The following is a 16,018-nucleotide window of genomic DNA, read 5'->3' as shown; positions in this document are numbered from 1 at the left end:
TTTTTTATTTTTATTTTATTTTTTTTTTTTTATTTTTTTTATTTTTTTTTTCTTTAAGGGCTGTGCCTAATCCTTTCTCTCCCAAGTCCCTGATTTTTATTTTATTTTTCGGAGTCCAAATACTTGTTAGGGGACCCTTGCTGGTGGAGGCAGATGTAGGGCTGGCAGCCTCCCAGCTGCAAGGGACGTGGGGGAAAATTTCAGCTATGTGGGGCTTCACGTAAGCACTGCTGAATGTGGTGTGTCCGGACCCACAGCTGAACCTCCCCACGCTGGGGGATCCTCCAGCTGCCTCCTTGCAGTGCCAGCAGAGGGGCAGGTGCCGCTTGTGGGCACTCACCAGAAATGTGTATGGGAAATCCCTGCTGAAAGCTCACGGCAAGCAGAGCACTGGTGGCTGCTCTAGGTATGGGGCTTTACGTGCCTCCAAGACATATGTGTATGCTGGAAGGTAACTTTTTTCCTGGTTTTGTGAAAATTGTCTTGGAAGATGTTGTGGTTTTATGTATTATTTTTTTATATGGGCCTGTGCACATTTAAATTGTGACAGAACAAAACAAGATACCTGTAAATTAAGATGTCCTTTCTATTACTCACAGTATTATATTTAAATATTTTAACTCTTTGATTTGTTTATGTTATTTGGTAAATTAAAGCCCTACCTTGCAGTGTGACATGGGAGCACGGATCCTGACATCCTCTCTGAGCTCCAGCGGGAACTTTGCCTACAGCACATGCCTTTCCACTGCAGGAGCCATCAATCAAAAGTTGCATTTTTCTGTAAAAATCCGACAGACAAGTATATGTCCAGGTAGACCTTACTGCAGCCTCTCAGTAGTTAAAGGGGGCTTGGAAGAATGATAAAGAGAGACTGTTTGAGAGGGTATGTCATAGGACAAGAGGTAATGGCTTTAAGTTGAAAGAGGGTAGATTTAGATTAGATATTCAAAAGAAATTCTTTACCATGAGGGCAGTGAGGCCCTGTCCCAGGCTGCCCAGAGGAGCTGTGGCTGCCCCATCCCTGGCAGTGCCCAAGGCCAGGCTGGATGGGGCTGGGGGCAGCCTGGGCTGCTGGGAGGGGGCCCTGCCCATGGCAGGGGGTGGGATTATATGATTTTTAAGGTCCCTTCCAACCCAAACCTTTCTGTGATTCTATGATTCTGATTTGCTATCTCCAGAACCTCCCTATTGCTGATCATCATCCCAGGCCAGAGCTTGTACACTGAGTTTCTGAAGTACTGAGCCACATCTAGGAACCGAGCTGGGGATGGAGAGGGAAGATGTGTCTAATGCTTTTGGAAAAAAATACCTTTTTGCTCAGCTTTCAGACATGATCACAGTTTTCTGGTACAACCACCGGCCTCAGAGTGCTTCCTTGTCCCCAGGGAGAGGAGCTCAGGCACTTTGCTGCTCCTGATGCTGCCTTGTGCCTTCCCCAAGGATGTGAAAGAGATCAGCAAATTGAGGGTGATCCCAACTGGCTGGCTTTGCAGTCCCCTTTCTGTAAAATGTTCATTCCTAATGAAAGTCCCCTTTCTGTAAAACTTCCAGTTTTCAATAAAACTTTCACTTACAGTCCCCCTTCTGTAAAGCTCCCCTTTAAAAATCGCAGCCCACAGACTCAGGAATAGATCCAGTCATGCTGGAAAAGTGTCAGCTCGATATTAAAAGGTGTGATAATCAACTCTGGAAAAGGAGTGGTATTGATGCTTAAATCAATAGCTGCTTATGGCCATTGGGGGACTTTCTGTGCCCGTTGTGTTTGTTTATTCCCCTGCAGGACTCGCTGGGTCAGGCAGCAGCGTACTGCAGTCTGGAGGCCTGGAAATGTGATGTTTAGTTAAGCGCACACCAAGGCTTTATTGAGAGCTGCACCATCTCCACAGAGGCAGCAGCTACAGCTCTGTGTTTTCTCTGAATCTGAAATTGCCACTGCTGGTCTGTCAGATGGTTATTTGGGGCAAACACTGTCCAGCCACAGGAGAGTCACAACCCAAACCTAACCGCGAGGTTGCACGCCATGTCGCACGTTCACCACCAGAGATGCATGACCTTCTCCTTAAGCTCCATTTCTGGAGCCGTGCAAGCAGGAAGGATTTTGGGGATGGGCTGAAGGGTTTGCAGACATGTCTGACCCAGCCGTGGTAGGTTGGCTTTGTTCACGAAGCCTGCCTGTGTGCTGTGAGCCCTGGTATCCAGGAGCACCCCGGCAGCACCCTTCTTCCAAGGCGCTCTCGTCTTGGTGGTGATTCCACCTGGCTCCGGATAACAAGGCTTTGGCATATATTGACAGTAATGTACACAGGGGGAAAAACTCCCCATCTGTGGTCGTGCAGCAGAGAGACAAGTGGCTGCATTTCTTAACAGATGGCATAACAAACTACAAGAAACACGTGTCCCCCTGAGACACATAACCTGACATCAGATAGCTTCAACAACATATTGAAATAAGTCCTCCCTGATGAACGCCGTGGCTTCAGATGCAGCCATACCTCCCTCCCCGAATCCCCTGACAAAGCCTTGGGTGATGTAAGCCCAACAGTTTTGAGAGGTCCCACCCTGCCTCCTCCGCCAGCAGCAGGATTCGGGGCGGCAGGCTGAGCAGCCACCGAGACGGCCCGCAGATGCCAGCGACTGGAGAAGCGGGGAGCTGAGCCATTAGCACTTCTCCGTAGGTATTAAGTCTTTTCAAGCTGAATAACCTCTTTGTTCCGAGAACTGCTTACTTTAAACATCTGTGGTGTGAGTTTTAGTGTTTTACTTTGGGAATAATAGACTTGGGCTTGTCTAAATGAAATCTGGAGCTGGCAGAAGCACCTTGACAAGTAGGTGCATCCAAAGGTTGCTTGTGCTGCCGAAGACCTCTACGCATTGGAGCAAAGCTTGGCAGTGGGGATGTCATCCTGGCCTTCACGATACTCTGAACCTGTGAAAAAATGTTCAACTATGACCACTTTTGAAAATTTGGGAGCTGGAAATGGTTGTGCTCAGCACATAGACTGCCCCATCTGTTGCTGGTGCCTGCTGTGGCTGTGGGGCCAAGGCAGGGCTCCCCATCCCTCTCTGTCAGGGGCTGGTGATGCTCCGCACCAGAACAGCAAAGATCAACACTTCCACCATGTCCTCAGTGACTGCAGCAAATGAGGAAGCAATGGAAACAGCCTGCCTGACATGCAAATAGCATCAGCATCAGATGGAGTGGGAGCTGGTGGGGAAACAAACATTAAATTAATTTAGTTCACAACTCTCCTGTAGGGTATGGGATCTCCCTGTTTTCCCAGGAAGAAGTCTAGAGAGATTAATGTCAAAAAGATCCACTAATTTTGATGACCCAATTTGCATGCCTAATGACCTGATTTTGCAGAACACTTCACGTTCTCTAGCACTTTATGCGCCGGAAGGACAGTGCCCTTGTTTTCTTTCGCAGCACCGAGTGCTCAGCAGTTTTGTGAATCAGAACTTGGGGCGTTAATTTATGCATTCACAAAATAAAACCCACACAATTACTGAGACAAAGCTTTCGATGTATGGCTTGGATGACTTGGCAGTATTTCAGAGAAACTCTTCAGCAGGGACAGAGATAGCAGCCAGTTCCCCAGGACACCATTCAGCTGCCTTCATCATGTCTTCTTTCTCCTCCTCAAATTTCCTGCCTCGTCCACTGTGTTGCTTCCAGATTCAGCAAGGAATGAGAGGGGAATTCAGTAGACACCAGGCTCTTTCCCAGCCGACATCAATGCCTGTGTTTTCTGGTTTCTGAGGTCCTGATTTGCAACCTTGATATATTTGTGTAATTGCTTCTGTATAGCTCAGCATTGTTTTTTAGCTCTTTTATAGTTTGGCACGTCAGCCCAAGTCTCTGAAGAGCTTATGCTCCTTTTTAACATATGGAGTAGTTCTACAAGTTCCTTCTTGGACTCTGCAGTTATGCGTGCTTGTTTTGAAGGAGGTCCCCAAAGGGCACCATGAGAAGCTATGCCACTGTAGCCCTGCACGTTGCCATCACAAGGACGAGCTCTGCTCCTCCACCTCCTCCAGTGCCACCAGTGCGGGGATGTGCTGCACTGGTGGGGAGCCGGACCACAAGAGTGGCCCAGGCCTTCACCCATAAACCAGAAAATACATCACAATAAACACTAGCTGCAGAAATGGAGGGATATTTCCTCCCCTCGGCCACTCGCTCTTGTCTATACACCCACAGCCATGGTGCTGTGCATGGGGACAAGTAGGTCTGCGTTCCCTGTTTGTACACATGCATGAGTGCATGATGCTATTTGCAAGTCAGGCAGAAACCCAGCCTTTCGGAGGGAAATGACTGAGTGGCTGAGCAGCACACAGGCTTGTGGCTGAGCTGTATGGGTACAGCCCACAGAGAAGCTAAAATACAAGAGCGTTGTAGCCTTTTGGTTGTGACAAGTTGCATACAAACATGTCAGAGACAGTGACGGGGAGAAACACTGGAGTTTCTCTCAAAATCAAACGTCAAATAAAATCAACACGATTTAATTAGAATGAAAAAAAATCTTTTAAAATAATCTTTGTGTTAGATTGAAGACTCTATCTCTTAAGAACATACCGCAAGCTTAATTTTTGATGTTACAGTTAAATAAAGACATACTTATCTGATTAGCTGTAATCCTCTCATGTTTATTCCCTGAGTCAGTGGCCTTATAAAAATGTATCTGAGGTTTAGAAGTGGGACCCAAGGACAGCCTGCACCTGGTCTCAGCGCCTGATTGTGGTGAGATATCTCTGTGGCGTTACCGACAGAAAATTACTCAGCTGTTTTGATAATCTCTGTCGTGCTCAGAACTGAAATGTAAGACAAACACATTTGTCCATCTGCTCCCGCAGTTACTGGTTCTCACCTGAGGTTTTTGGACTTTCCCCTCTTGCAACAGAACTGCAGCATGGACATGAACAAATCCCCCAGCGTCATGTGAAGAGGATGAAGCTCTCCTCAAAGGCAAACAAGAACCTTATGGTCCCCAATTCACGACCCACAAGATCCTCCTAGTCCCTGACCACACTCCCTAAAGGGGATCCCTGCAAACACCCTGCTTTCATTCTCCACCCTCCTCTCTGGAGGAGCAGAAGGGCTTTGCCTCCTGCATGGTCCCACTGGGGCAACCTCCCCCAGGCACGGGAAGTGGCTGCCCCAGCTCCATGGATGGGCCAGGCAGGATCCGGCAGTGAAATCCAGAACCTGACTCATCCTGTGTCCAAAATAGGTGGGACTGTAACAAGAGTCACCCCAGAATCTCCCCCGGGCTGCAATGAGGTGGCTCAGCTCCAGAAGTCTACGTTGTACATGCCTGAGGGTGAGATAAAACCCACCCAAAGAGACCGGCGTTCAGATTGTTTTCTCTTTAGCTCTTACGTTCTCAACGCTGAAACGATGCAGGGCCATCTGGTTGGCAACTCTGTTTTTAGATATTTAAGAAATAAAGACTAAAAATGGGGTGAAGAATATTTTGTAAAGCTTTTTTTTTTTTCTGCTCTCCCTACTGCTTGGACAGAATGAGCTTTCCCTTGCTGCCATTAGTGGGAGCCATAGCATAGAGCAGGGCAGGACCCTCCTCGGCTTGGGTGCCTCCCCCACTTCTGCACTAGCCGGGATTTCCTGCTGTAGGAATTGCAGAAGCCAAAGTATCGCAGAACGTCCCAGCTGATTTTTTTTTCTATCAATTAGTTTATTCGTTTACAAAAAAAAAAAAAAAAGCGATTTCTGTGGACAAAAATTTCCTACAATTGTTTGATGAAGTTTCTCTAATCCTCTGCCCACCCCTCAGTAAATATTTAGCATCTTTCAGATAAAATAGTTTAGATTTTCATTTCAAAGTGGCCTTTTAAGCCAGAGAGTTGTCAATGACCATTGTTTCCTGGTACATTTATGTACTCACTGCAACTTTGTGAGCAAATGCCACATACCACAACTGAAATATTATTGGCTTTATAAATTGTAAGAAAAGTCATGCTGAATGGCTCTTATCTGAACTGCAGCATTCCCATCAAATAGCCAATTTTTCAAATGTTGTGTTTCTTTCATGGTAGCAGTCCCAATATATATTAAGTACATCAGATGTCAAACTCTTGCAGTATTGAGTTGATAGCAATATTGTTTCTGAGGCACCCATGTTAGGAGTACGCAGCGTGTTTGCAGGCTACAGCAAAAATGTTTAAAGACCCAAATATCTTTCAGTAATCTTTCCCATTTGTAATATAATGGTACATACAAATAAAAATAAAAATCTGTACGGGGAAATAGATCTGGATAGATCTGGTTTTATTTTGTTCCCCTGCAAGCTGCCATGGGGATATGCAAAGATATATTCCTCTTCCTCTTTGTGAAGACCTTTCCTTTCCCAGGCACTCAAGGAACGGTCCCACTGCCACTGAAACCAGTGACAGCGCCGTTGTTTTCGGAGGGGGTAGGGTTGGGTCTTTCATGCTTAGCAGAATTTCGTTAGGAAATGCTTTGTGAGCCGTACAGATAAACAATCAAAAAGCCTTTGTAACTGATTTGGGAGCACAGCTGTGATAGAGGTGTGATAAAAGAACTGGCTCCAAAACCTGCGTGATCATGGTGGTCCTCGGGTGAGTTACAGTAACATTTCGGATATCTGTTTATTTTAGTTAAAGAAGAAAAGTTTCAGTTACTGTAGACTTAACAGATTTTTATCTTGTAGGAAATATGCTTAGCAGAGGACACACTTCAGTATGGTCTCATTGTTAGCAGACCTTCAGCAGTTCGTGTCAAATATCAGTGTAATGGACTTACCCACGCTATTGATTTAATGACAACTATCACTGCTAGGAATTGATCTAATGTTTTCATTAGACTTAAAAAATGTTTTAACAACAAGTTCATTCAGAACTGGATAATTGCAAAGCCCTACATGGCCAAAGATCACATTCCCCATAGAAGTGTAGTTTAGATGATCTTTATAGAAGATAAGTAGATCAATAATAATAGAGGCACAGTTGAGGAAAATTAAAGCTAGTCTTCATGCCTTAAAAACATAAATACATTGAATTATCACCCATTATATTACTGGAGGGAATTTTCTGAACTTTAAACAAATATTGCAATGAATATACCATGGCATTTTGCTAGTTCTGATGGGCACAATGTAGATATTTTTGTTATCCCTGTCTTTCTGTCTGTCCGTGCTCCTCTCGCAGTGGATGTTAGCAGGGATGGGAGTCTTCTGCTTAGGCTGGATATAAAATTTTGTTAATTTTTAACAGCTATAACATCTTTTGCTCTTCTATGCCATCTGGCCAGTGAGGGGTACTTTGTGGGAGATTCCAGAAGATGTTCTCCTCACGGGTACATCAGTGATACCCTTGGTGATGTGGGTTGCTTGCTGCTTTTTGGGACTCCAGCTTTCAAGACGTTTCTTGGGACACTGTCCTGAGCGGCATGAGTGGGCATTTTTAGTGTCCCTGTGCTCTGATTACCTTTAGGGCCTGTGGTGCTCAGATCTTTGGGTCAGGTCTCAGAAGTCTTATGGTGGATGTTTGAACTTCAGAGTAAACAATCATAGGGTCATTTCTAAACCTGGCAATCTCAGCCCTATCTGGAATAAAGTCTACCTCTTCTCTGTTCCCTCCCACCCATCGGATGATGTATCCATAAGTTACAGAAGTCCTCTACCAGCTTTACTTTAACAAATAGTTTGTGTGTGTGTGTGTGTAATAATTTGGGAAAATCTAGAAGGGTATGCCAGGTTATCTAGACAGGCTATCAAATGGAGTCATTCTGAACCACCATGTCTGGCATGTAACACCTCAGAAAGGTTTGAAATTCATCTTTCAAAAAAAAAAAAAAAAAAAAAAATATATATATATATATATGTATATCCTTTCATTTATATTGTGTAGTTTTGCTGAAATTGGGGCTCTGGCTGGCTGAATACATTTCCAATATACTCATATTAATATATGGTTGGGGCAAACATGGGACCTACATGGAGATCCAGCACAGGATAAATTTAAGAATTAATGTAGAGACACACACAAAGAAGTCCAACCCCACCCAAACCACCAAATTATTAGGTATATTATTAGGTGTACTTTTATAGAGTTATATTTCCTAAGAATTACAGTAGCAGGTCTCTCTGCTGACCACAAGATGCTCAAAGTAAGAACAACATAATGAATCCACCCAATCTCTTGCAGCAAAAGTACAACCTGCAGCTACTGCTCTATTCCTGCCATCAGAAAGCTGTTTGCAGGCAAATGAAAAAAGAACAAAAGAGTGGGTAAGCTGCTGTGAAACCCAGGCATCCCAGCACAGCCACATAGCTAAAACCTTTTGGCCACAGAGCTGCAGTCTGAGCAAGTAAGTCCCTTCACGAATGTGCAGTGTTGCAGACGAACCTCACATACTGTGTGGAGCTGTGAGACCATCCTAGGTGTCCATGGGACATCCCTGCAAGAAGGCTTCTGAGCAACATGATTTTTTCTGTAAATAACTTTTCTGGAAATTCAACCGCTGCGGGAACCAAATGTCGCCACTTGTACTTTGGGCAGAGATTTTGTGTACTTCGAGGTGTAAAAAAGATTAAAGGCAGTATTCTTAAATGAACAGGGAGATGCTTATGCCAAAATATAAGTGAGTAATCTAGAGCATGATACAAAAATGCAAATGCAAGAATAGAAGGAAATCAGGACACTGTAATGCATTTTGCTTTAATTTGAGGAGCAAAGGGATTTGAGTGGATTTCTAGGGTATAAGGCAATACAGAATGATACAGTGTTTATGTCAGATATAGCTGATGAAGTCTCCCAACAGATCAATGCAAGAAAAGGGTATAAATCAGTAGTATTGGAAGATGTCACTTGAGAGCAAATCTATTCTCAAGCTTAGGTAATATTTTCTGATACTCCCTGTAGTTGAATGCACTTAATATGATACAACATAGAAGAGAGGAAAAAATAAATCCAAGTGGCACTTGAAAGGAAAATGAAAGTTTAAAATATCAGCCCCAGGATCCAACTTCTGCACAGAGGGATTCTGGGGAGACAGAGCACCCATCCCATTGACAGCTGGGCAGAAAGGGGTGGCGTGTCCTGTCCCACACTGCTGAGACAGAGAGGTCCCATTTGGCCAGGCAGGGGGGCAGCATCCATCTCTTCAGGCTGCCTCGAGGTGCTGCACAGCTCCTGGACAAAGCTCTGCTCCAGCAGGCAGACAGACACAGCCTGGCTGAAATGGCAGGGCTGCCTGCAGGCTCCCTTCATGTTGTGTTATTTCATCCATTTGGCTGTGTTAAATCACTTTAAGTCAGTGTGCCAGGTATTAGTACAGGGTGGTGTAAAGCACCACTTATGAAGGTATATGAAAAACTCAACATGCTATTGAGCATTGACTTCACTGGGCAGAAGGAAAATTAATAAACATAAATAATAAAAAAAAAGCCATTCCAATCTCCAGAAATTTCCTCCTCCTTCATCATCTGTTGTGTTTTAATAAGTAAATGAATGCAGAGAACCTTCTGGCTTTGCAGTCTCCATGAGCACAGATTCTTGATGATATATATACAAACTGGGGAAAGAAAAGGGAATTCACTGTGCACTTATTTCCAGCCATCACTAGCACAATATTGGACCTAGAGGTCTGCAGAACTTGGACCAGATCCAGATGTGGTTTGAATGAGGCCTGAACAGCACTACCAGTACTCTGTCTCTTCTCTTTGGTCTGGATTCCTCCCGTCTATTCCACACACCTCCAGGTCTGTTTTCCACTCTGCTGTTGTAATATTCTTCCTACAGGGAAAGAGAAGAGAAGGATGGTGGTGGTAGAACAAGAAGGAGCTGCAGCAAAGCCCTGTGCCATCCCCACCCTTAGGTGCAGGTTTTGCCTGTCTCATCTTGGCGCATCACTCAGCATCTTGTGCATGCGAGGGCAGGAGGCACAGGCTGTGTAATTGCCACTTTTCTCCCCAAAACTCAGTCTGGCAGTACTGGTAGGGACATCCTGTTCTTTTCTGCCTGCAGAAATCATTTTGCATTCTTCTGCCCACTTTACCTTCCGCTTGATTTCTCTATCTACCCTGAGCTTAGAGTTGAGCAGATAGGCAGATAGGCTGGAAGTTATCCTCTTGTGCATGAATGCCTGGTGCTTTCAGATAAAACTCTCTGACATCTCAAACTTCTATCTTGAACATAAATTAGACAAGTTGCTTTGTATACAGGTATTTGTAGTGCTCACAAAGTGATAGCTCAGCTGCGTTTTCTGTTAGAAACCACTTCTTTTTTTTTGTGCACGATGGAGAGGAGGCGACAGGTTTACAAACCAGCCACACAGGCTGGCTCTAACATGGATATCAGGTCACGCTGAGATGAGTCCTCAAATGCAGAGAGAGAACAGAAGCTCTTGGTCTTGGGTGTCCTTGGGTGGGTGGAGGTAGGGGACTTTTTTTCCCAAAGAGAGGGACAGAGGAAGAAAGAGGGCAAAAGGCAGCTTGAGTACCAGCTGGGGGCAGTTTCACCCATCCCTGGTGGGAGGTGACACAACCCCTCTTTTCCCCGCTGCCTTTTCCTTATTTTTCCCAGATTTTTTAATTATTATTATTCCTTTCTGAGCTCTTGCTCCCAGCTGGTTTCAGTGAAGCCTGTGTGGAGCTCGTCTTACATCCCTCCTTTGCCCAGGAATTGCTTGGTGCCTGATCACACTGATGGCCACCACAATTTTCCAGTGACACAGGTCACCCTGCATCAGTGGATCATCCTTTTCATATGAATCACACCTCCAATGTCTGTGCCTTCTCTGAAATTTGCTGATAGTGATCATATTTTTTACCTCAAATGATGTATAATATGCAAAACAGAGAACTGAAAACTGGGACTTTTCAAGAACCAGTCATCTTTATATATATGTATGTATGTATATATATATATATTATTTACCTTTAAAGGCTTTCCTTTCACTTAAGATGGGCCATGTAATTTTTCCTTTCAGTCCAGTACCTAATCTATCACAGAATACCGATTAAATTATCTTATGGAAGTCTCTTACCAGTTAAAGTTAACTAAGTTACCTTTATGAGTTCACACTGCATTAAATTTAGCATATTACTTTTCATATCTGTTATTAACTGATCTGTGAATCATCGTGCCATTCTCCCCCAGACCCAGACCAGCCTGGAGTTTAACCAGGTCATTCTTTTACTTTTTAAAACTGATGTGACATTAGCAGCCCTGCCGTCCCCTGCACCTCCAGAACTGATGGAAAATCCCTACGAATATCTCAGTGTCAGGGTGTTAAGGGCCCCCACTCACTGCCCAGCCCTCAGGCAGGGGCTGCAACCTTATGCCCACCTCTCCTGGGGGCTGCATCGAACATGCACCAGCCCTCAGGGAATTCGGGGATTAAATGCTCTCAGGAATGCAGTCACTTCACTTTTTTTTTTTTTTTAACTTCATTTTCAGCCTTTTGCCAGTGATTAAAGTTCAAGGTCGAGGTGCATCTCTTCTTGTGGACGTCTGCTTTGATTCCTGATGTGCTTTACTGAAAAATCTCCAGTGTACAGAGACGGGGGTGACAGCATGTCAGAGAGCTACATATTTGGTTCTAGCAGCGAGTCAATCAGACATCCAGGCAATTACCCCTGCTCGGGATGACAACTGAGAGATGTGTTTATTCTGTCTCCAGGAATCTCTGTTATTTTAGGATCCTTTCCAGAGTGCAACCAGTGCTAACTCGTCAGTATGTGGAGACTCTTGTTTATGCTTTGGTTTCCTATCTGGGTGGGATTATTCAGTTATTGACTTGCTGGCCCCCACTCAACCTTTTAAATTCATTTCTACCTTCCACGCAATTTCTTGGCAGGAGCTACAGGCTGTCTAATCCTAAGCCCTCATATCTTCATCTGTGCTGATGAATCTTTTAGCCGCTTTTCAAAGGGCATTAGCTCTTCTACGTGCCGTGTGCCGTGACGTGGCACCTCACTATCACTGCTTAGACGTGGGCATTCAGCTCCTGAATCCTGACCCAGGGCTTTTCTGGTCCTTCCCAGAGCTGCTCGACACAGAGGCCCTTACAGAGATGGGGGGATCTCAGACCTCAGGGGCATTGCTGTGGGTCAGTACCAAGCCACCTGCAAGCCAGCAACCTCCAGCTTTCTCTGGATATGGCGCGAGCTCGCTGCAGACAACAGCACTTACGTCTCCAACCCGAATCTGATTAGCGAGCTAAATATTTTCTGCTCCATGGGAGCACCCAGTGCCAGATAAGCTGGAGGCTTCCCTCAGGCAATAAGCAGATGAGGTTAGCTCTAACAGACTTTGTTATCTTTTGACACTTTGTGGGGAAATCAGCTACTTCTGTGAGACAAAAGGTGTTTGTAATGGCATTCACTCTTCTGAGTGATGCAAGGCCTCTGACAGGCTGTGGAAGGGAGCTCTGCTGAGCAAGGACCACCTCTGAAAGCCCTGAAACACCTCTGGTTGGCTCCTGCTTTATGCCTGAAGAGGATTCGGTGGCCCTAGTAGCATGTGCTTCCCCTACCAAGGCAAGCCCTGGGGTCCTACTGCTGCTGGGACCCCCAAAGGCATGACCCAAGTACCCATCTCCACGTGGGGCTACATTTTCAGCACAGGGTCCTGTGGGTGACCTTCCCCTTGCACCCAGCTTGGGCCACAGGAACCACACACAGAGCCAGTCCTCTCCGTGCTAAAACTATCCCCCCCCCGACACTTCTCCCCACGGGAGGCTGGAGGACAAGAAGGCCTTCTGCAGGTCAGGGAGGCCTTCCTCTATCTCTCTTCCTAAAGCCGTGTTATTACAGAAGTAGCCTCCAGCTACATCAGTGAGGAGGAGCACCTCCACCAGGCATCTCGTGCAATAATGACTTCTTTTCTCTTTGAAGTAGTGAGGCGCTGCTGTATGACATTAAGAAGGTGAATCCAAAGAGGGCCATGGATGTAGGGTCATTCCAAGTAAACCCTGACGGGACACAAGAGAGGAGTAAGGTAGCAGAAAAATGATATGACAGCACATAATTGCTGATATGTGCAATTACCAACCACTTATCCAAACAGCAGTTGGTCTTAATCTTACAACCTTTTTTCTTGCTAAGGGTATCAGCCACTAAATTGCTTCTGCTTCCTCTGGGACCCAAAGTAATCTTTAGGCTTGAAATTGAGGTATTTTCCTTCCTTTTCAGTACCTACATTTCTTTGCCTTTTTAATATTTGAAGCAGTATTGTTCCATTGTTAATCTTGATAAAAAATAAATCAGAGCTACACACATTATTGAGACAGAGGAAGAAAAAGAGAGAATGGGAGGGTGAAAATACATATACTACCTGAAGAGAGGCTTTTATCTGATGAGACACTGTGGTGGAAGTCTGAATAGTGTCTGCCAACAGCCATGGGCTTCTTATGGGTGCCAGATACCTTCAACTTTCATTGCCCATGGTGGGAAGTGAGAGTGGTCAACATTTTGCTGGAGCAAGCCCTCATGCTGCCAGCTTCCAGAAGCAGAGCTTGTCTTACTCCATGTGCTTTGCAGCATGGAAAATACAGATCATACTAGATACATATAAATAGAAAAGCCTCTGGAAGTGTTTGGTGAGCTAGGTCATTCAGCAAATATTTCAGTGGATTGTTGTTGACTCAGATAATGGACTTTTCCATCATCTCTGTCTGTAAATTAACAGGCTTAAGAGAGTATTTAATGCATAATAAAGATGAAAGCTGCTTCTTTGTAAATGGCAGCAGCCTTCTCAAGATGATGCTTCTCAGGCCTGGCTCTGCATGTCTATTCCCAAACTACCACCAAGAAGGACTGAGGACCAAGCTGTCCGAAGTTATGTCTGGAAAGAGCCCACAGCCTTACAAAGTAGCTGGAGAGAAGATGAGCTGGAAGCTGTCCAAGATATCTGAGTCTTCTCAAGTGTAACTCCAAGAAGTTTATCTTTACTGTCAGTGAGATCTTCAGGCTCAGGGTACCATTGCAGTCAGCAACATGTCCAACGGCAAGAGACCAGTTTATGGTCAGATAAGAGGAAGGAGGGCACAGTGACTTGTCTGTAGCAAAACAAGTGATAGCATCTGGGTGCTCCTGGGCTGCTCCCAGGTCAGCACCCCTGGTCCTTGCTGCCTCCAACAGCCTGGGCTGGTGTCAGACTCCTGTGTTGGGCTAATGGGTGTGTGTGCCTCCCCTCAGCTTGGGCAAGAAAGTCATTCCAATACACAAATGATGTCCTGAACACGGGCAAGAGAACAAATGGGTGTCCACACCTGCCTATGGACAGAAGGGAGATGACTGCAGTTGGGATTGATGCAAGAAGTAAGGCAGTACAGATAACTAAGCACACGCTAATGAAGTCTGGCTGTAGTGCATACTGCCATTCCTGTTTATTCATATGTTGACCCCAATATTAGCAGTACACATTTCTTAAACAAAATCCATGTCTTGCACTGGTAATTGGTAACATAACAGAGGGTTCGCGAACCCATCTTTCACCACATCACTTAAACATTATTTAAACAGTATTTTATTACATTTATTTCTTCAGAGGCAAAAACATTTCCTTGCTATGCCTGTCAACTGATTTGAAAACTAAATATCTAAATCGCTGTAGTTTATTTTTCACGTTGATTTCTATATTGTTTCAATATTAGCCTTTGAGAATAAAACAAGAAATGTAGCCCTCTGTTGTCTAAATTTTGGGATATCAAAAGAATGCTTTCACAGGCAAGAAATCTTGGCGGGCTTGAATGAGTTTTATACCCCGGTTTGGATCTTCAAAAGTGAGTAAGGCAGTTAGATGCCCAAATCCAGTGACTTTCAATGAGAACAAGTTACTTAAAATTCAGAGGCCTCCTTCAAAAGCTCATCCCTAATCTCTTCAGAACAATTTCTACTTCATTGTAATTAACTGTGGATTTAGACTTCAGTATAAATTCACCTTGACTACAATTTACAAAAGCATCTGGAAGTCCTATTTTCAGAACGGCTCAGTTCTCAAAGAGCCCAAGCTCTACTGAAAAAGCTCTACTGAAAGTCCCCAAAGCTACGAATGCTATATCTAAAGTGTGGCATCAGAGACCTCCTGAGTTCAGAGGTATGTCTCTGCCATACCCCTTTCCCATCTCACAGCAAGGTCTGGGCACCCATCACCTTCCCTCCAAGATCTGAGGGTGTGCAGGCTGGAAAAGGGCTGTCGTTGCCCACGTTTGCTCTGGACCTGGTGAAGGTGACCAGGACAGGGAAAGGTGCAGCAAAGCATACCTGCCCTCACTGTATGAAATTCATGTGTCCCATGGTCATGAGGTTTAGGAAGCTCAACCTACTGCACTGCTTTCAGAATATTAGTTTGTCTTTCTAGTGTTATCGGCCATGATCTATTTTGGTCCTATGGGTCATGCAATTAAAGGAAAGCATTTTTATCAGGATATTGCTCTTCAGAAACGAGGGAAAGGTTTGGCTTTGTATAGAATTATAGAATCATTTAGATTGGAAATGACCCTTAAGATAACCTAGTCCAAACATCAACCTAATACTATCAAGTCCACCACTAATGTCCTTAAGCACTACATATATACATCTCCTAAATACCTCCAGGGATGGCGACACCACCACTTCCCTGGGCAACTTGGGTGAGTAGGAGTCCATAATGCATTTGAAGTGAATGTAGAGATTGGATAGATGTGGGTATAAGATATCTTTTCTCAGATGAGCTGCTAACTATGTAAAATGTAGAGTAGGTTTTTAAAGAGTGGTATAATTGTCTCTTATCTATTGATTTCTCTTCCACTGTGGCAAAGAAACACAAATGAAGCAGTAAAACCTTATATTGAAAGCAGTACCAAGAAAGCAAAGAAAAAGCCTTCACTGGAAGATTTAATTTTAAGATTCACACTTCTCCTGGTGCAATTGAAAAAATTCAATTTTAGGTGCTGTTTCTGCAGAACAATGCATGTTTTTAGGGGCATGAGACATCCCACAGACAGCAGTGTTGTCATGATTCCTGCATGCTCCTATGTGTTCTCCAAATCAGA

The 16,018-nt window shown here is 44.6% G+C and overlaps 1 protein-coding gene across 1 annotated transcript in view; it reads left to right on the top strand.

The window, feature by feature from the left end:
- The first annotated feature begins 6,583 nt into the window (after nt 1-6,583).
- The window catches only part of CNPY1 (canopy FGF signaling regulator 1), a 44,077-nt gene continuing 34,642 nt past the window's right edge, over nt 6,584-16,018 (top strand). The window contains 2 exon segments of the mRNA XM_068673760.1: nt 6,584-6,597; nt 12,879-12,981. Of these exon segments, the coding sequence (XP_068529861.1) occupies nt 6,584-6,597; nt 12,879-12,981 (117 nt within the window).

Source organism: Anas acuta, chromosome 2 (assembly GCF_963932015.1).
Source record: "Anas acuta chromosome 2, bAnaAcu1.1, whole genome shotgun sequence".
NCBI lineage: Eukaryota > Metazoa > Chordata > Aves > Anseriformes > Anatidae > Anas > Anas acuta.
The sequence above is the reverse complement of the archived record's forward strand: the minus strand, read 5'-3'. Positions and strand labels throughout refer to the sequence as shown.